Raw genomic sequence first — 21290 nt, 5'->3', positions numbered from 1 at the left:
ATAACCTCATTAAATATTGTTGTGGACGAAATATTAGGATCCTTTACTTAAAATGAACAATCTCATACACCTTGGTCCACGTATCACTTTTAATTTATTTTTTGTAGGCAAACAGGGACACATCATAGATTAATACAAACGCTTTATTCTGCTTGGGAACTAATGTGCCAACTCTCAAGCATTCCCCGTGAGACACACGCAATTGACTCTTTTCACACGCTTTCACGCCACACATCAATTTTTTCACGCACAGAAAAACCACGAAGCAAAGAGGACACGGAGACCAACAGACTAGACAGAGCAGGTTAGTTATGATAATAGGGCTGTGCAAAAAATCGAATGCGATTTTCATGCACCTCTCATCAGTAAAGACGCTCCTGTAATTAGAAGTATATCTCCAGCCTGTGCGTTCAGATCAGGGTTGCCAGGTTTTCACAACAAATCCTGCCCAGTTGCTTCTTAAAACTAGTCCAAAACTAGCCCAATCGCGTTTACGGGAGTTTCCCAGATAAAAATTGCTGCCCGGATTAAAATATAAATTTTTGGGAAGGGTTTCCCTGGTAAAATTAGCATTTTAGGGGCTAAATATCACATTATTGGTATTGGGATTGCTTCAAACCGCGGACATGAAAAACAACCGCAGACTTGGCAACACTGGTTCAGGTGGAGCGGCAGTAACTGCACAGAGCCTTAGTCTACCGACAACTAACACAAAATCGCTTTCAAAATCGACAAAGAATCGCCTGCGATTTTAACATCGATGTTGTGTAGATTGTCAGTGAATTACGGCTCTGTGTAGTAAATGCCAACCAGTGTTGCCAAGTCTGTGGCGGTTGTTTTTCATGTCCGCTGGTCACAGCGACCCCAATACAAATAACGTGATATTTAGCCCCTAAAATGCGAATTATACCAAGGCAACCCTGCTAAAAAAAACTATATTTTAACCCCGGGAAGCAATGTTTTATCGGGGAATCTTCTGGAAGCGAGATTGGGCTAGTTTTGAGAAGCAACTGGGCAGGATTTGTTGTGAAAACCTGGCAATCCTGATCTTAACACACGTACTGGAGATATACTCCTAATTACAGGAGCGTCTTTACTGATGAGATGTACATGAGTAAAGACATTCACAGCCCTATTGTCACGCTATCAGTCTCTGTTTCCTGGGTGTCCCCTAGTGAACGCACTTCTCCTTAGGCACTTCACCATAGGCACTTTAATTCCGCTTGTCTGGTCATGTCGTCACAGTAATTGCACTCCAATTAAATCGCACAGGTGTTGACTATCCTTAGTCATTAGTCTCCCTATATAGAGCTATCTTTCTCTGTCGTCTTTATGGAGTCCTTACCCTATGTGTCTCATGCTCTCGTTCCCCCAGACTTCCTCTACCTTCTCGTTCTTCCGAGTTCCCCGTTTCATCCGGTTCCCTTTTTGTTTGGTTTGTCTCTCAAGACAGTTTTATTTTGTATTTAACCTGTTTGTGCAATAAACCTTACCTGCTATTGGATCTTACCCTTTCCTTGTGTTTTTCCCTTAACCCAACCGTGACAGAAGGACTCCATCATGCCTAGATCCAGCGGTGTGAGATTTCGAATCTGTTCCCCAGCCACCATGGAGGAACGGAGGAGGAGATTCCGGAACTTAACCACCCTTCATCAAAAGGGAAGCGAGGTGGGTGGCCTGGCGCAATTGTTTTGGACTTTGGCAGTCGGGTTAGGTTACAATGATGCAGCACTTAAAGATTTGTTTAATAATTGCCTGGATGATCCTTTACCTCAATGGGAGATGAAGGGGTTAGAGATCCTGGACTTTTGGGGGTTTACCAAATACCTGCACCATCGTGCTCAGTGGGATGCAACAACCACACCAGAAGTTCCAGACAAGACTGCCACCTGCCCAGCGCCACCGCACAAGATGGCCGCCAGCCCAGTGCCACAGCACAAGATGGCCGCCAGCCCAGCGCCACAGCACAAGATGGCCGCCAGCCTAACACCACAGCACAGGATTGTCGCCAGCCCAGAGCCACAGCTTAAGATGGACGACTCAACGCCTGAGTCTCCAGACAAGGTGCCGCCGACTCGCCATCGTGGAGGACGGAGGAGGAGGAGACAGGCGTCGACCGTCCCTCAAGGCCTGGAGAAAGTCCCAGAGGCCGAGGCTGTTCCCGAGGCGGAGCCCGATGCAGTTCCCGAGGCGGAGCCCGATGCAGTTCCCGAGGCGGAGCCCGATGCAGTTCCCGAGGAGGTGCCCGATGCTGAGGCGGTGCCCGAGGCTGTTCCAGAGGCCGATGCGGTGCCCGATGCCGAGGCGGAGCCCGATGCTGTTCCCGAGGCCGATGCTGTGCCCGAGGCTGTTCCCGATGCCGATGCAGTTCCCGAGGCGGTGCCCGATGCCGAGGCGGTGCCCGATGCCGAGGCGGTGCCCGATGCCGAGGCGGAGCCCGATGCTGTTCCCGATGCCGATGCAGTTCCCGAGGCGTTGCCCGATGCCGAGGCGGAGCCCGATGCTGTTCCCGATGCTGTTCCTGATGCAGTTCCCGAGGCGGAGCCCGAGGCTGTTCCCGATGCCGAGGCGGTGCCCGATGCCGAGGCGGAGCCCGATGCTGTTCCCGATGCCGATGCAGTTCCCGAGGCGGTGCCCGATGCCGAGGCGGTGCCCGAGGCCGATGCTGTTCCCGAGGCCGATGCTGTTCCCGAGGCCGATGCTGTTCCCGAGGCCGATGCTGTTCCCGAGGCGGTGCCCGATGCTGTTCCAGAGGCCGATGCTGTTCCCGATGCAGTTCCCGAGGCTGTTCCCGATGCCGATGCAGTTCCCGAGGCGGTGCCCGATGCCGAGGCGGAGCCCGATGCTGTTCCCGATGCCGATGCAGTTCCCGAGGCGGTGCCCGATGCCGAGGCGGTTGCCGATGCGGTGCCCGATGCCGAGGCGGAGCCCGATGCTGTTCCAAAGGCCGATGCCGATGCGGTGCCCGATGCCGAGGCGGTGCCCGATGCTGTTCCAGAGGCCGATGCGGTGCCCGATGCCGAGGCGGAGCCCGATGCTGTTCCAGAGGTCGAGGCCGATGCTGTTCCCGAGGCCGATGCTGTTCCCGAGGCCGATGCTGTTCCCGAGGCGGTGCCCGAGGCTGTTCCAGAGGCCGATGCCGAGGCGGTGCCCGATGCCGAGGCGGTGCCCGATGCCGAGGCGGTGCCCGATGCCGAGGCGGTGCCCGATGCTGTTCCAGAGGCCGACGCGGTGCCCGATGCTGTTCCAGAGGCCGATGCGGCGCCCGATGCCGAGGCGGAGCCCGATGCTGTTCCCGAGGCCGATGCTGTTGCCGAGGCGGTGCCCGATGCTGATGTGGTGCCCGATGCCGAGGCGGAGCCCGATGCTGTTCCAGAGGCCGATGCCGATGCTGTTCCCGATGCAGTTCCCGAGGCGGTGCCCGAGGCTGTTCCCGATGCCGATGCAGTTCCCGAGGCGGTGCCCGATGCCGAGGCGGTGCCCGATGCTGTTCCAGAGGCCGATGCGGTGCCCGATGCCGAGGCGGTGCCCGATGCTGTTCCAGAGGCCGATGCGGTGCCCGATGCCGAGGCGGTGCCCGATGCTGTTCCAGAGGCCGATGCGGTGCCCGATGCCGAGGCGGAGCCCGATGCTGTTCCAGAGGCCGATGCTGTTCCCGAGGCGGTGCCCGAGGCTGTTCCAGAGGCCGATGCCGAGGCGGTGCCCGATGCCGAGGCGGTGCCCGATGCCGTTCCAGAGGCCGACGCGGTGCCCGATGCTGTTCCAGAGGCCGATGCGGTGCCCGATGCCGAGGCGGAGCCCGATGCTGTTCCCGAGGCCGATGCTGTTCCCGAGGCCGAGGCGGTGCCCGAGGCCGTTCCAGAGGCCGATGCCGAGGCGGTGCCCGAGGCGGTGCCCGATGCTGTTCCGGAGGCCGAGGCGGTGCCCAAGGCCGAGGCGGTGTCCGATGCTTTTCCGGAGGCCGAGGCGGGGCCCGAAGCCGAGGCGGTGTCCGTTGCGGTTCCGGAGACCGAGGCGGGGCCCGAAACCTTTCCCGATGCGGTGCCGGAGGCCGTTCCCGATGCAGTGCCCGAGACCACTTCGCCCTGGGGGACTCCGACGGTGACCATGAGGACGTGGTGGTCATCCGCTCCGCCCTGGGGGACTCCGGCGGTGACCAAGAGGACGTGGTGGTCATCCGCTCCGCCCTGGGGGACTCCGGCGGTGACCAAGAGGACGTGGTGGTCATCCGCTCCGCCCTGGGGGACTCCGGCGGTGACCAAGAGGACGTGGTGGTCATCCGCTCCGCCCTGGGGGACTTCGGCCGCGACCACGTGGAGGTGGTGGCCTTCCGCTCCGCCCTGGGGGGGCTTCTGCTTTGACCACATGGGGGTGATGGCCCTCTGTTCCGCCCGGGTGGGCATCACCTAATGTCCTCCATTTACCAATGTTTTTGTTTTCATTTGTTTTTTGTTTTTTCTATTTTCCTCCGTTGGACCTGGCCCTCCGTCCCTCCCCTCTTTCCTTCCGCCGGTCCACCACCCTCCTGGACTCCTTGTTTTGTGTTACACCTTCCTGTCTCTACCTTTCCATCACGTCTGGTTGTTCCGTCTCTTTTCTTCCATTTTACCTGGTTGTCCTGTCTTTGTCTCTGTCTCTCCATTCCACCTGGTTGTTTGTCTCTGTTTTCTGACCCTCCGTCCCTCCCCCTAGTCCGCCTCCGCTTCACCTCCCCCCTACCTCTTTTTCTGTTGGGTTTTCCGGGGTTTCAGGTGGAGCATCTGGTAGCTGCTCCGTAGGGGAGGGGGTAATGTCACGCTATCAGTCTCTGTTTCCTGGGTGTCCCCTAGTGAACGCACTTCTCCTTAGGCACTTCACCATAGGCACTTTAATTCCGCTTGTCTGGTCATGTCGTCACAGTAATTGCACTCCAATTAAATCGCACAGGTGTTGACTATCCTTAGTCATTAGTCTCCCTATATAGAGCTGTCTTTCTCTGTCGTCTTTATGGAGTCCTTACCCTATGTGTCTCATGCTCTCGTTCCCCCAGACTTCCTCTACCTTCTCGTTCTTCCGAGTTCCCCGTTTCATCCGGTTCCCTTTTTGTTTGGTTTGTCTCTCAAGACAGTTTTATTTTGTATTTAACCTGTTTGTGCAATAAACCTTACCTGCTATTGGATCTTACCCTTTCCTTGTGTTTTTCCCTTAACCCAACCGTGACACCTATATAATAAAATGGGTAACGTTAAGTTATAGCTAGCTAATTATCAAACGCAGCTACGGTTAGCCATCGCTAACATTAGCACGTTTATCGAACAGCCTTCGATACATTTCTATGTTATAACTTCCCGAAAACAAATACACAAACATATAAAACAAACTCCTAGCGAAATACTAACAGCATCTAACTTGCAAGTTCAGAGTCGAACCTCATTTCTTTCAGGTCCATCAGTTGTCTCCAGCGATTAAAAGCAGTGCCGATGTTTACTCTGGTATTCTTATCGGATCTGATTTGTGATTCCGAGCGTGGTTGTTTCCCTGTAGCGGGTGTTGGTCTCTTGCCAAGGGCTGCAGCTATCCTTCCGCTCTCTTCTCTGAACTGAAAGTAGTGGGCTGTACTTTCAACACGATTGACATCAGGTCCAGGTACGCCCTGCGAGTTATTCGTGTATTGTAGGTTGGCTGGTGGTAATGTCGCCCGCATACCGCCTCCCACGGCCGAAACTGGTATTACAACACCTGCCGGGCCGGGGCAAGTAATGATAATGCTAATTAAGGTTGATATCTCTGCAGCACTATAACTTGACATTTTTTTAATGACATCATCGCCCTTATTTCTTCTCATTCTTTTGATGCGTGTAGGTCATGTTATGGATATTTTTACCTCAATTTCTGCATATGGCACCTTTAAGGTTATTACATCAACTAATGTTGAGATAGACTTTAATCTTGTTGTAATGTTATCAAAAATAAAAAAATGCACAAATTTAAACATGACTGAAAAACAGTTATTGTGGGTTGTGTGGTGAAATTACCATTCAATCTGTTCCTTGATTTTCTGTGTTTGTTGTGATGAGATGTCCAAGTCTCTCATCCTTTGCAATATTTTTTTTCTCTGCCTTGTAATAGATTTGAAGACTAAAACACATAGCTGAAATACAGAAAGAGAGTATTTCTTCTATTACTGTATACTTTCACACTTCGACAAAATATTCAGCTTCATTGAACACATTTTGCAGTATTTTTAGAAGAATAAAATTAACATTTGCTAAACATTTACTTAGACCATCCAATATGTAGATGAGTTTATGTTTATTAGAACAAATTTGGAGAAATTTAACATTGCATCACTTTCTCTCTAATTATCTGCAGGAAATAGGTGCCTTCGGAATGAGAGTCCAAATAGCTGATAAAAAAATCCCAATCCACACAACACCAGTCCATCCATAATGGTCTTATAAAGTGAAAAGCTGCATGTTTATAAGAAATCCCCACTCAATCTGGAGGATACATTGTTAAGCAAGCATTGTAATCACTGATTTATATATATAACTGGATCGTTCATTGCGTTCTAAACTGCCAACAGACAGTGAAGCCACCATAAGTGTTCGATCCGCCGTCTTACTAATCCCTACCAGCAGAGAGCACCATTGAGTTACATTCAAAACGCTTGTCCTAAAATAACTCGATTTGAAGTCAATCAGTCAAACGGGACTCGTTTTTATGTTATGTGTAATAAAGTAATGTTTACTTCAGATGTTATCTGCAGTGTTTACAGTCTTTTGGGGCAGGATAAGGGATATATTTAAATCGTTGTGTTTGAGTTTGTAAAAGAGCCAGCCCGGTAGTAAACTTGAGGCTACTATCGGGTGGGATCTCCGCTGGGAAGTCCTCAACTTCATCATCGACCCTCCTTCTGGTGAAACTGCGGTGGAGGAATCAATCTCATGAATGTCAAACCCTTCTGGACTCCGGAGCCAAAGGTAATTTCATGGATTCTTCACTGGCATGTCACTTGAACATTCCTGTCCTCCCTGTGTCTCTCCCCATCCATGTCACTGCACTCAACGGCCAGGAACTGCCTCACGTCACTCACCATACTGAAACCATCACACTGCTCACGTCTGGAAACCATTGCAAAACCATATCCTTTTTTCTCATGGACTCCCCTGTTGCTCCCATTGTGTTAGGTCACCCCTGGTTATCCAAACATAATCCACGTGTGGAATGGGGTTCAAACACTGTCACATTGTGGAGTGAAAGTTGTCATGAGTCTTGTCTGGTTTCTGCTTGTCCTATTGTCCCTGTTTCTGTCTTTCAGAAGGAGAACATGGTGTTGCCAAATGTGCCCGTAGAGTATCTGGACCTGAAGGAAGTGTTCAGTAAGTCCCGTGCTGCTTCTCTTCCTCCACATCGTCCCTACGACTGTGCCATAGATTTAGTGTCAGGTAAGTCTCCGCCTAAGGGCAAGTTATACTCTCTGTCTATTCCTGAGAGGGAGGCCATGGAGAAATACATTTCTGATTCCTTAGCCTCTGGGTTCATCCGCCCTTTCTCTTCTCCAGCGGGGGCGGGATTCTTTTTTGTGGGTAAAAAGGATGGTTCTCTGCGACCTTGCATTGATTACCGAGAGCTGAACAACATCACGATAAAGAACACCTATCCATTACCACTCATGTCTTCAGCTTTCGAGAGGTTGCAGGGAGCATCCATATTCACAAAACTGGATTTACGTAATGCTTATCATTTGGTCCGCATCAGGAAGGGGGATGAATGGAAAACCGCCTTTAATACTCCTAGAGGGCACTTTGAATACTTGATGATGCCGTCCGGGCTCTCCAACTCACCCGGGGTTTTCCAAGCACTCGTGAATGACGTGTTGAGAGATATGGTAGATCAGTTTATATATGTTTACCTGGATGACATACTGATTTTTTCTTCATCTCTCCAGGAACAAGTTCAACATGTCAGAGGAGTGCTCCGGAGGTTACTTGAGAATGGGCTTTTTGTCAAGGCGGAGAAATGCGTATTCCATGCACAGTCTGTTCCCTTCCTAGGGTATATCGTCTCGTCCGAGGGAATACGTATGGACCCTGACAAAGTTAAGGCTGTGATAGATTGGCCATCTCCAGATTCAAGGCCCTACAGTGGTTTCTGGGGTTCGCCAATTTCTATCTGCGTTTCATTCGCAATTTCAGCCAACTAGCCTCACCTCTGACAGCCTTGACCTTGATTTTTGCTGGGAGAGTTAAGGTCCGAGGTTGTGCAGTGGGGTCATTGTTCTAATGTAGCTTGTCACCCAGGGATATGTAGAACTAATGGGTTGGTTAGACCACGATTCTGGTGGCCACGTATGGCTCGTGACATCCGTGATTTTGTTTTGGCTTGCTCAGTTTGCGCCAGTGGTAAGTCATCTAACCGACCTCCTGATGGGCTTCTTCAACCGCTGTCTGTCCCTTCGAGACCCTGGTCCCACATCGCTCTACATTTTGTTTCCGCCCTCCCGCCCTCTAATGGCATGATGGTCGTTTTGACCGTGTAACGGAAACGGGTCAATTTAGCTCAAAGGGAATAATTTAATAATTTAAAGGGAATTTGAACAGAATCACTGTTTCACGGCTGATCACTGAGACGCCCTGCGATTCACTGAACAAGCCGTTTAACATCAAATCTGCGCTTGATATTAATATCCAAAGTATAGTGAAAACACTATCAGTTAGCACAGTAACAAGATCGGCAGTTTAAGACATTAACTTGTAAGCACAAAACACAAGATACTTCTCTTTTCAATATGAGTAAGGCTTTATTAGATAAATCTAAGACATATAAACTAATCTAACACATAAACGCATGCACTCACACATTTACACAAGTTGCAGGAAGATCGAAAGTTAGGGAAAGATGAGTTTAAGAGAATGGAAATATGGAATCCCAAGTTTACAGCAATACGTTAAATTGCATAGACATGAACAACCATCAATCACTTAATTAACACTCGCATTGAGTTCCTCAATGGGGTTAAAATTATATTAGATACACCAGCACAAATGTCTGAGGGTACATTGCCTTGGTTTCCTGTGAAAGGGAGGCCCGTTGAAAGGAGTATCCCGGTGTCGCTGATTGGCTGGAAGTTCAGTAGTGGCTGAAGTGACGTCTTGGGAAGCCCGTGGTTGTTGGGCGTTGGCTGAAGGTGCAGAGTCGTGTGCACTGGTTGAAGTTGAACGGGCATCCGAGGTCAGGCGTCGGAGACTCGACGTTACAAAACTTAACTCAGAACACGAAACTCTCAAATGGAAAAGAAAATAAATAAAGTCTGAGGAGGCAAGGTTGTGTTCCTTCTCATCGTGGCTAAGTAGCAGCAGGCATGCAGGCTGAACCACGCTGCAACCGCGCTCAAAGAATAGTGATGATAAAAAACATGGCTAATAGCAGAAACACAGCTAGAGACTAAAAGCAAAGATTTTATGGTGTCCTAAGGATTTAAACTGGCCTGTTGGCCACACCTCAAATGTTGTCTTGACCAATCAGATATTGTGTCATTAAAGCATTGTAAATTACCTGTGAGAATCAGAATCGCAAGAACAAGCATCCAGGCACAAACAGACCCCTTCCGAGCCATCGAGTTCACTTTGTCATCAAAGTTAGGAGTGCAGTCAAACACTCTGACCGTCAGGTTCTGGATGGAGAAAAGTCCCTGCTGGTCTGATATATTAATCTCAAGGAGATGATCACCTGAAAACACATTGTTTTCTTTTACAAGACTCACGTTGTGCCTTCAGGAGGAAAAGAAAGATGTTAAAAGGAGAGTTACTGTCTTACTGTAAATATATAACTATAATTTTTTTTATTAGTCTATGCATTAGGCTCCATTTATGTGATCAAAAATCATCATAATTTATGTAATAGTATTACAATTTAAAATAACTCTTTTCTATTGGAATATAGAGGTGCTGGTTATATAATTAGAATATCATCAAAAAGTTGATTTATTTCATCAATTCCACTCAAAAAGTGAAACCAGTAGGCCAAGATATCTAAAAATCCTTTCTTTGTATTGGGCTTAAGTAATATTCACATTTTCTGGAATTTGGGATTTTCCTTGGTTGTCAGTTATAATCATTAACATTAAAAGAATAAACATTTGAAATATATCAGTCTGTGTGTAATGAATGAATATAATATACAAGTTTCACTTTTTGAATGGAATTATTGAAATAAATAAACTTTTTGATGATATTCTAATTATATGACCAGCACCTGTATTTTAAAAGAAAGCCTTACTGATCTACTATTTAAGTTCTTCTTCTTCTGAAACAAATTTTATAATAAATTTTATCTCCTCTGGGTTGCTACATTTTTTCTAACTGATTGGAGTTACGTTTTTCTTTAAACTGATGATCACATTTTTATTGATGGGGTCAAAACTTATATATGATAATATAAAGAGAGTGTTGACTATCTTGGGAAAACATGCTAACTACGTTTGCTAATCATTTTAAAAACATGCTAATCATGCTAGCAACGTGCTAATCTAAACTTGCAAGCTTTTACAAATGCTTCAAACTTTCAGGAGGGGCTTTTTCAAGCCAACTTCAAAGTTTGTTCACAAAGTTTACTCATCTAGTTTATTCTAAGTTATAATGTAACAATTAATTTTCAGCATCTTTACTTCATTCTTCAGTGTCACATGATGCTTCAGTAATAATGTCAGTGAGCCCTATTGATGTGGAAAATGACAATGCATATGTTGCTTGGATGCGGACGGCCAAAGTATATTTTGGCCTTTATCAGTGGCGCACAAGATGCAATGACAATGTAAGTGTCATTGCATTATAATTTTTTGTTAGCCCTAGATGCAGCTCTACGACGTTCTTTCAAAATATTATGAAAAAAGAGAACATAATGTGGAGAAGATCTTGTTTACATCAAAACTGAAACCCAGCCATTCACACAGAACACATATTTCACACATTTTCTAGAGAGACATCTTCTATCACCATTGCAGACACGTCTTGCACAAGAGAGCCGTATGTTTAGAAAGCCATGTAAAAATAATGTAAGTTAAACTTTTAAGAAATGTTTCTCGAGACTTTATGGTGGGTTTTCCCCATACCACTGCCTCTCATGTTCTTAAATGAAAAATGTACTCTGTGTGATTGGCTTTCACACCTTAATATACATGCTTTGCTTTCACACCTTTGTATTACAACATGCATGCTTGGCTTTCACACCTTTGTATTAAAATATGCATGCATACATGATGCTGTTTTGTTTATAGTTGTTTAAACAACTTAATTCTAATTGGTTTATAAACATTATTTTAAATATTATTCACTTCACAGTCATGTATTCTAATGCTTTGAAAAAACGTGCATTAGTAATATTTAGTTTGATGCGCTCTCTTGTGGCCTCAGTAGATAATTCAAAAGCTTTTCTTCCTAACTAAAATTATGAGAGCACAACAGACTTCACTGATCAGAGCGAGAGTGTCGCGAAAAGTCACAAAAGAAGTGTGTTTTTGGTTGCCAGGGCAAGACAACCCTGCACAGATTACCAAAAAAAAAAAAAAAAACAGCATTAAGATGCAGGCTTGCATGACCTGACGCGCAACATTTCAGAAAATGTGCATTCACAAATGTTGCCTATTTTGATCCAAATATGGAAAGCACTTTTTAATTTAATAATATGAGGTTCTCTCTTGAGATATTTTGCCACACTTCTTCAATTAAGGATTGTTACATAGTGTATGGTGTTTCAATTTATCTGAACTTCTTTAACAGCATTAGCTCAATGATATACGTCTTCCTTCTGTTAGAATTTTCCTGCCTTGCTAAATGTTGGGCTCATGATCAATAAGTTCACCTCAATCTGATTCAGTAAAGTCAAACAGCAGACAGTGAACATAGACAGTAAAAGAAATGGACACAGCGACCCCATTGGAACTCAATTGAGACAAATGAAGCCCAGTTTTTGCGTTTTTTAGCACTTCCGTTTCTGACGCGCAGACTCAAACGAAGCTTGACGACGTCAGCAACCTGTCTGCCAGATGTAAATCTTCTAAGTGGCTGTGCGTGCAAACTGCCATCGTTAATCTTGCAGAGACGGCGAGCTTGAGCGGGGAGTTCTTTGGCGTGAATGAGCAGGAGTAAGTATTCTGATTAATTATTTTGTATAGTATTTTAAAATGTAACGCCAGTACGCCATATTAAGTTAATTGCCTGCGAGCTTCTCCTCCTGTCTGTACGGTAATGCGACAGAGAGCCGAGTGGTTATGACGCAATCGTTAGCCTATTTTTTACAAAAACTGTTTATACGGGGCCATAATGTAACATAGAAGGTAATGGAGCCCTTTATACATTGTCGTGTATCTTTAGAAATAAATAATGGACAAACGGAGTCTTTAAACGCCTCAGATGTAAAGTTATTCGCTGTCAAAGTGACGCCAAAATGAATGGGAGTCAATGGGAGTGCTAACGCAAGTGAAGTTCTGCTAAAAGATGGCAGCCCCCACCCGACTTCAACTTCCGGTCGAGTTCCTTGCCCCTTGACAGTGAAGCCTCGGAGACCCGCGCGCTGTCAGGCGGGAACAGAGGACTCCGCTTGGTCTTAAAGCCTCCCGCAAACATCCACGATCACAAATAGGCTAACAATGATTTTCGTAAAATAATGATTAATTATTAATTGACGATTTGTTATTATCATTATGGTCTTGTGAAAATAATAATATGGGCTGCGAGAAAATTATGAAGTGTAGTGCAGGCATGTTTCAGCCCAGTAACACACCGTTCCTCAGAGCCAAAACACAGAATTCTGTTCAGCTGGAAGGGGTTGGGTTTTGGATAGTTATTCATGGCTTGTGGGGTCGAGATAAAGGTGTGAATTGCTCTTTCATATGGATAGTGTCATGAGGCTTTCACTTGCTGAACCGGTTTATATAGGACTGTTGTTTTGGTTGTATTCACAGTGCTGGCTCTCTCCAATGAGAGAAATGCAACATTCACACATTACACTATTCCTTTTCGTTTAAAAACATTTCAAGCTTTCTGTAGATATATTTTTAATGTACCTATGTGAGACACTACGATATTATGTTAATTAAAAAATTATACATCATTATCATGAAAAAATTAAAGTGATGAGATGGCGCCTCCATGTCATTAATGCACATTAATAATTTTTGCACAAACACTTGAATATGAGCTTCTTATCACGAGTAAAATTCATGCCAACAGCCAACATATTTAGCTTGATCAGAAGGTTGACTGCAAGACACGAGCGGGATGTTAAGAGTTTGTCTGTTTCTTTTACTGATCATTTTCGAGTTAACGCATGATTTAAACAGATTCACACTCAAATGCTTTAGCAATAATGCATTCAAACAAATGTAATCTTACAGTGCTACATTATCAGTATGCTATCTGATTTTGAAATCTTGAAGTTAATCGATCTGTTTAGATAAAATAACTGACAAAGATGTTATTTTTATCACAAACAAAATTTTCACAGCAGAAAGCAGCAATTAAAGATGCTTACAATGTTATTAGTTTGGCATGTGATATAGGGAAAAAAGTTTACACATAGCTTAAGCCACTTTGAAATACTCCTGTTCTTTTTTAAATTATTATTATTATTTTATATGCTATGTTATGAACATAATATTTCAAACATACTGAAATACTTTATTCACTGGGTGAAGGCAGTATGGAGCCAGAAGAGTCTCAATAAAGATAAATGCACACACTACATTCACATATGCACACACAGGATTCATAGATGCACACACATGATTCATAAATACACACACAAGATGCACAAATGCGCACAAAATTCACAAATGCACACACAAAATTTAAAAAGCACAGAAGATTCACAAATGCATACAAAATTCAGAAATGCACACAAAAATCAGAAATACACACACAATTCAGAAATGCAAACAACATTTACAAATGCACTCAAGATTCACAAATGCACAGGACAAGATTCAGAAATGTATTTCTGATGCACACACACATATATCTTGATTCACAAACTGCTTGCGGTCTGTGAACTTCACTGCATTTGTGTGTGAATTTTGAGACTCCCCTGACTTGGCTCCACACACAAATGCTTTTTTTTAAACAGGGAATGATCAGCAACCAATCAGATATCTCCCTTCTTTTAGCCAATCACAAGAATGCACCCCACGTGGGGGATTGTTTACTTATAAGCCAATCACATGAACGTGTTCACACAGCAATTGTATTAAATTGTATGAAAATACAGATTTTTAGATTACAATTCAGGTTTATTTTTTATTATTTTTTACTAAATATAAATTTAAAAATGTCTCAATACATATAGCCCAGTGACTGCAGAAAAAAAGTTAACCATGGATTCATAAATTTGCAATAGGCAATTATTTCATTTTATTGAAATATTTTAATGAAAGTAAAAAAAAAAAAAATGTTTAAACCTTTTTGAATATTTAAATATATCTAAATATTCTTTTGGATGCAATATAGAAGTCACTTTAATTATAATATGCAGTACCTACATGAAGAGAGAGTCAGTGGTCCGCTGCGAGAGGAAAGTGGCTCTCTGGCTGCGAAAAGTGGGTCTCCGGCTGTCGTTCGCTTAGGAAAGTGAGTTGATCGCTGCGTGAGGAAAGTGAATCGTTCGCTCAACTTCGCTGCTTGAGGAAAGTGAATCGTTCGCTGAGGAAAGTGAGTCGCTCGCTGGGTGAGGAAAGTGAGTCGTTCGCTGCGTGACTCGTGAGGAAAGTGAATCGTTCGCTGAGGAAAGTGAGTCGCTCGCTGGGTGAGGAAAGTGAGTCGTTCGCTGCGTGACTCGTGAGGAAAGTGAATCGTTCGCTGAGGAAAGTGAGTCGCTCGCTGGGTGAGGAAAGTGAGTCGTTCGCTGCGTGACTCGTGAGGAAAGTGAATCGTTCGCTGAGGAAAGTGAGTCGCTCGCTGGGTGAGGAAAGTGAGTCGTTCGCTGCGTGACTCGTGAGGAAAGTGAATCGTTCGCTGAGGAAAGTGAGTCGCTCGCTGGGTGAGGAAAGTGAGTCGTTCGCTGCGTGACTCGTGAGGAAAGTGAGTCGCTCGCTGGGTGAGGAAAGTGAGTCGTTCGCTGCGTGACTCGTGAGGAAAGTGAGTCGTTCGCTGCGCAAAGTGGGTCGCCGGCTGTGTGAGGTAAGTGAGTCGTTCGCTGAGGAAAGTGAGTCGTTCGCTGCGTGAGGAAAGTGAGTAGTTCGCTGATTGGCTTATAAGTAAACAATCCCCCACGTGGGGTGCATTCTTGTGATTGGCTAAAACAAGGGAGATATCTGATTGGTTGCAGACCATTCCCTGTTTAAAAAAAGGCATTTGTGTGTCGAGCCAAGTCAGGGGAGTCTCAAAATTCACACACAAATGCAGTGAAGTTCACAGACCGCAAGCAGTTTGTAAATCAAGATATATGTGTGTGTGCATCAGAAATACATTTCTGAATCTTGTCCTGTGCATTTGTGAATCTTGAGTGCATTTGTAAATGTTGTTTGCATTTCTGAATTGTGTGTGTATTTCTGATTTTTGTGTGCATTTCTGAATTTTGTATGCATTTGTGAATCTTCTGTGCTTTTTAAATTTTGTGTGTGCATTTGTGAATTTTGTGTGCATTTGTGTATCCTGTGTGTGTATTTATGAATTATGTGTGTGCATGTATGAATCCTATGTGTGCGTATGTGACTGTAGTGTGTGCATTTATCTTTATTGAGACTCTTCTGGCTCCATAAGGCGGAGCGTGTTGCTGCCCACAGACTCTGCTGCGAATGAGAGAGATGTTTAACCTGACGAAACGAACATCCGCCAAAAATCAACCTGCAGCAATGCTGGTTCATCGACTCGCCAAGATTTACTTTTGTAGGTCACATGGCAGTAAATAATTCAATAATATGACCATGCAGTCAATACCGATATTTAATAAAAAACATTAAAACAAGCAGGGCTGTAAAATAAAACAATAAAAAACGCATGCCAGGTCTACACCAGCCACGAGTGGAACGATCCAACAAAAGACAACAGAACACAGTGATGGATACACTGGACACGATCCCCATCAGTGAACTGATGCTCGTTCTGTTTATGATGAAATGTTCTGACACTGCGTTCAGATGATTTGACCCACAAGACAAGACAAAGTAAATAAACAAACAATCTTGGGTGTATAGCCTGCTCATGATAATTATTTAAATAATCATATATTTAAAAATAATATAATTAATTTCATGAATATCAAGGAATATCAAGGACTTTTCTCAGGGTTAATCAATTTGACCTAATCAATATGTGCCCATTCATAAAATATGTGATATGTCACCTATTTATATCACAAAATATAGCATGCAAATATATTTATGATAATTCATAAAACTACTTGTACCTTCACTGCAGTACTCCTTGTAGTAGAGAAGGGTTGTTCCTGAACGATTCATTCATTTTGAATGGATCTTTAATATGACTTGGAAAGAAAGAGTTGTCTTGGGGAGTGTGATTGGTTCAGTCACATGTGCAGTCAATGCAGTCTGAGCCCGGAAAGAGAATTGATAAGTTTCTTCTTTCGGGTTGAGTTTGAGTCATTCCTTAATCACGTGACAGGCCCATAAACATAACAAATGCAGCCTGAGCTGAGCCGAAAAAGAATTGATTCGTTTTTTTTTTTTTTTTTTTTTTTTTTTACATTTTCTTAATACCAAGGTAGCAAAGATAAAAGTAATAATATGAATGAGATTTCTCTAACCATGTTAGTTATTATGTATTCTGAATACAGAGTCCATACTTTTTTCCAATCATAATGATCAACCACATTCCTCCAATAAGTCACCACATATGGACTCTTACAAGCTCCTCTTGAAAAAGTGATCTAATCTTATCATTACGTGATGAAGGACATGACAAAAAGAATTGTTTTCCTACTGGGATTTCAAAAGGCTCTAAAGATAAAGTTCTGGATGATCTATGATTCCTTAAAAACATAACAGCTCCTTTAGGAATAGCGTCCATGGCAATGGAGAATTCTTTGGGAGTTATTGGAAAATTACATTTACATAAGAATTCTTTGTAACTTAAAATAAGACCTTCCGAATTAAATAACTGGGAAACAACCAAAAAACTAAATGACAAATATTTTCTCTAATATAAAAGGTCTTGATTGTTCCAAATGAAGTACCAGTGAGCGGTGTTTAAAAATGAATAACCATGCAAGTAATGGCTGTTTATAAAATTTAGATAAATTGTAAGGGATTCTAGCAATATTACGATTACAGATCAATAGGAAAGGAAGACCACCTAATTTGGAAAAGTAGTAATTGGGGACACAAAAACTGTCTAATCCAATTAATTTTTAAAGTGTTGTTCAAAGAAGAGAAATCAAGGAAATTTAACCAATCATAATCATATGTGTTCATTAATAAGTAGTCTTTATTACCATTGTTACAACATTCAGTGTGTAAAAAATAACCATCATGACAGAAATTCATACATTTCTTCATACATGTATGTGTTACTTAAGACAGAAAAAGGATGTAAATGTAAAAACTCTATTTATTAGTACTCAGCACAATGGTCAGAACATTGAACAATGATTGAGCAGTGCTGTGTATTCCGGTCAGTGTAGTAAACCCTCGTGATGGTGCTCGGTGATCCAGTGCTGAGTAAATAATCCGGGGACGAATACGACGACGACACGGGGAATCCAATCCAACTAAGTTTCTAAAACACTCTGTCTAGTGTTTTATAATTGAAAAAAACTATGCAGTGGTATGTTTACTTACTAAATAGTTTGTAGAAGCCTTCAATACTATTGGGAAATATATTTTCTTATATTTGGGGGGTGGGGGGTGTAGACATAGTCTCATAAAAATATTTGCAGGAGTCTCATTTTTCATTATATTTTATTCAGATTTGAAATAGAAACTCATGAGACATGTGGCTTTCAACCCATTACTTTTCTAGATTGCTCCAGGACTCATTTCATGTATTGTTATATCAAATAAAAAAATATTTGAGAGTGGTAAAAAAAAATTCAAGGCACTTCAGTGTCTATAACTTTTATTATTTTTGAGCATTATCAAATCTGGTTGATAAAAAGTGAAGCCCAAAGGGTCTTCTTTCTAAAGACACCACAATTATGTTTGTAACACACTGAAGTATGAAATTATTACAATTATAAGTTCAGACAGGAACCACTTTGGCAAGTTTACTTGAGTTTATTGAACACAATTTATCTTTGGTGGTATGGTTCCTTATGGGGGTTCTTGCTCCCAGAATAATTGAACATACAAGAGCTTTAACATTAACCCCCCGGAACCATGAATTTAGAAATACATAATAATTAAGACTTTAATAAAGTCTTTAAAGCAAACGGTGATAATCATGTAGATGTGGCAGTGGTACGTCTATCCTGTAGCCTGGTTATGAAGATGGGTGTCTCTCCGCAAAGAGGTCCATGCCAGCTAAGATTTTTGGAAGCCTTAGTGATCTGAAACAAACAAGACAACAGCCAGAAGGTGCCCAGTAATGTGCTCATGCATATAATGGGGAGGGAGGGAGGGTTGCGAGTCGTTGAGCATACTTACCGAGCAGTAGTGGCACGTATATATATGTCCCGTGTCTAATAGGAGAGAGGTGGTGATTGGAGCGATTTGACAGCTGACCGCATCAGCTGTTCACAGCCTTGCCTCCGTGGCCTGACTGAACTGACGCTGCGCTCGATTTCAGACAGGAACCACTTTGGCAAGTTTACTTGAGTTTATTGAACACAATTTATCTTTGGCTGTATGGTTCCTTATGGGGGTTCTTGCTCCCAGAATAATTGAACATACAAGAGCTTTAACATTAACCCCCAAAACATAATGAGAGTATTACGGCCTGAAGAAGAACCCCCAAAACCAACCTTGTTCCAGTCCTGCAAAGAGAAAAGACAGTGTTATTGAACAGGAGTTCGTCCCTCGCTTGAGGGATAACAGCGGCCCCCTCAGGTATCGCGGCAAGGGGTGATCTCCTCGAGAGAAAACAGCAGCCCCTTTTCCTTTATAATTATTATTATTTTTCATTTCCTTTCTCATGTCCTTCTCATTCAAGTTCTTCTCCATCTCCATTTAAGTAGCAGGGGTGTTCATCCTCTGCTGAAGGATGAACAGCAGTCCCCTGCAGCCATAGCAGCAAAGGGTGCTCTCTCCAGCTGGAGAGAACAGCAGGTCCCTTTCTTCTGGGGGGGAGTTCATCCCTCGCTTGAGGGATAACATCGGCCCCCTCAGGTATCGCGGCAAGGGGTAATCTCCCAGCAGGAGAAAACAGCAGCCCCTTTGAATTTATAAGTAATTTATTTATTTTTATTTTTATTTTTTTTCTTCTCCTCCACATTCAACTTCGTCATCTCCATTTAAGTAACAGGGGTGTTCATCCTCTGCTGTAGGATGAACAGCAGTCCCCTGCAGCCATAGCAGCAAAGGGTGCTTTCTCCAGCTGGAGAGAACAGCAGGTCCCTTTCTTCTGAGGGGGAGTTCGTCCCTCGCTTGAGGGATAACAGCGGCCCCCTCAGGTATCGCAGCAAGGGGTAATCTCCCAGCAGGAGAAAACAGCAGCCCCTTTTCCTTTAAAATTTTTTTTTTTTTTTTTTTTTTTTATCTTTTCAACTTTGCCTTCTCCATCTCCATTAACAAAACAGCAGCCCCCCCCCCTTTTTTTCTTTTTTTTTTAACGCAGCAGTGTGGGTTTTCTCTAAGCAGCAGTTCCTTCCTCATTCTTCTCATTCTCCATTCCTTCTAATTCGCTTCCTCATTCTCTCATCCTCCATCTCCTTCTCCTCCTTCTCCTTCCTTATTTCCTTCTTCTCATCCTCCTCCTCATCCTTATTATCCTCCTCATTTTCCATCTCCTCATCCTCTTCCTTATCCTTATTATCCTCCTCATTCTTCATTTCCTCCTCCTCATCCTCCTCTTCATTCTTCATCTCCTTCTCATCCTCCTCCTCATCCTCCTCCTCATTCTTCTCATCCTCTTCCTCATTCTTCTCATCCTCCTCCTCATTCTTCTCATCCTCCTCCTCCTCATTCTCCTTTTTCCCTTGCGGTCAGTGTCGTATTTTATTATTATTGAATGTACGTAGTACAAAATATCCACTGGTTATAACCAACGATATTTAGCTGTAGATCAGCTAAAAACATTACTCTGCTTCGGAAGCCTGTCCAAAAACGGTTCATGAGGAGAAACAGACATGTCTATAATCACATACTTATCAATATGAAGTAATAAAATCCACATTGTCAAATACGCAGGCGTTTCAGAACATTTTGTGAGCACAGATACTCAACACTACTTAATACGGTGCCATATATTTCAAGAATAAGGTCACTTGATTTTTATTTTATTTTTTTATTTTTTTGGATGACGTGACTCAATACAACAGCTGACTACATGAACGCTCTTACCTTCTAAACGCAGATTTGCGGCCATTTTTTGGACTGAAATGTTGAATAAACCCCGAAACACACGTGAATGTAGTCATGTGGTGAGTCTGGCCAATCGTGAACAGCTGTATTGCCATAGGCGCTCCAGCTGTCACTCGGGAGAAGTGTAGGCTGAATCAGCCGGCTGCTCTCGAACACTCTCGCGATACTTGATGGCACGCGTGACAGTCATGTGCGTCGGTGCAGTCTTAGTCAGACAATTCTACCCGGTATGCACTGCTTCAGTCAGATTTGCGATTGGTTTGCATTTTCGAACACACCTGATGCTCATCGAGTCAGCTGCTCAAGATCGGATGCAGCCAGTAATTCTCACTAATGATTCCCGATGGTTTCGGAGTATGGTTAGTCGTCGCCCTCTGTTTTCCAAGAAGGTACATCAGGGTTCTTATGGCCTTGAGTAAATCCAAGCACTTCCGAGACATTTAATTTTCCAGCACTTCAGACTGGGTAAATTACCAATTTTTTTTTTTTGCTGCAAAAATACTCTTACCTTAGTTAAGCACATGCACAGAAACCCAACGGACACCCTTACTTGTAAAACGTTTGGATTTTAAGGTGCATAAGCAATTCATTGTTCTAGACAAATCATCAAATTGCCAACAGGTTGCGCATTTGGCCCGGTACATCGCTTCGATGTCCTTACAATAATGATGTCCTTGGATTTTGTCCCAAAAACGATCAATGTTTGTGGGAGAATGACACAACATGTTCATACGTCCTTCGATATGTGATTTTTGTAGCATAACAAATGGTTAATCCATTCGGGATTTAATTTACAGACTTGCACATTTCCCTGATTGATGACTGACGATTCCACTGCATT

The 21290-nt window shown here is 43.6% G+C and overlaps 1 protein-coding gene across 1 annotated transcript; it reads left to right on the top strand.

Moving 5' to 3' along the window:
• Positions 1 to 1326: 1326 nt before the first annotated feature.
• On the top strand, positions 1327 to 5163 carry LOC128011622 (serine-aspartate repeat-containing protein I-like). The gene is made up of 2 exons (XM_052594255.1): positions 1327 to 3048; positions 3853 to 5163. The coding sequence occupies exons 1-2, from the start codon at positions 1561 to 1563 to the stop codon at positions 4408 to 4410; spliced, it is 2046 nt and encodes a 681-aa protein (XP_052450215.1). The 5' UTR covers positions 1327 to 1560; the 3' UTR covers positions 4411 to 5163.
• Positions 5164 to 21290: the final 16127 nt, after the last annotated feature.

Source organism: Carassius gibelio, chromosome B23, assembly GCF_023724105.1.
Source record: "Carassius gibelio isolate Cgi1373 ecotype wild population from Czech Republic chromosome B23, carGib1.2-hapl.c, whole genome shotgun sequence".
NCBI classification, from domain to species: Eukaryota; Metazoa; Chordata; class Actinopteri; order Cypriniformes; family Cyprinidae; genus Carassius; species Carassius gibelio.
Note: the sequence above shows the minus strand (reverse complement) of the source record. Positions and strands in the feature narration are given on the sequence as shown.

Excerpts from the sequence above, each read along its gene's own strand:
- LOC128011622 (XM_052594255.1), top strand. The coding sequence starts at position 1,561 with ATGCCTAGATCCAGCGGTGTGAGATTTCGAATCTGTTCCCCAGCCACC. Across the intron at positions 3,049-3,852 it reads AGCCCGATGCTGTTCCAGAG|GCCGTTCCAGAGGCCGATGC; the intron begins GTCGAGGCCGAT and ends GCGGTGCCCGAG.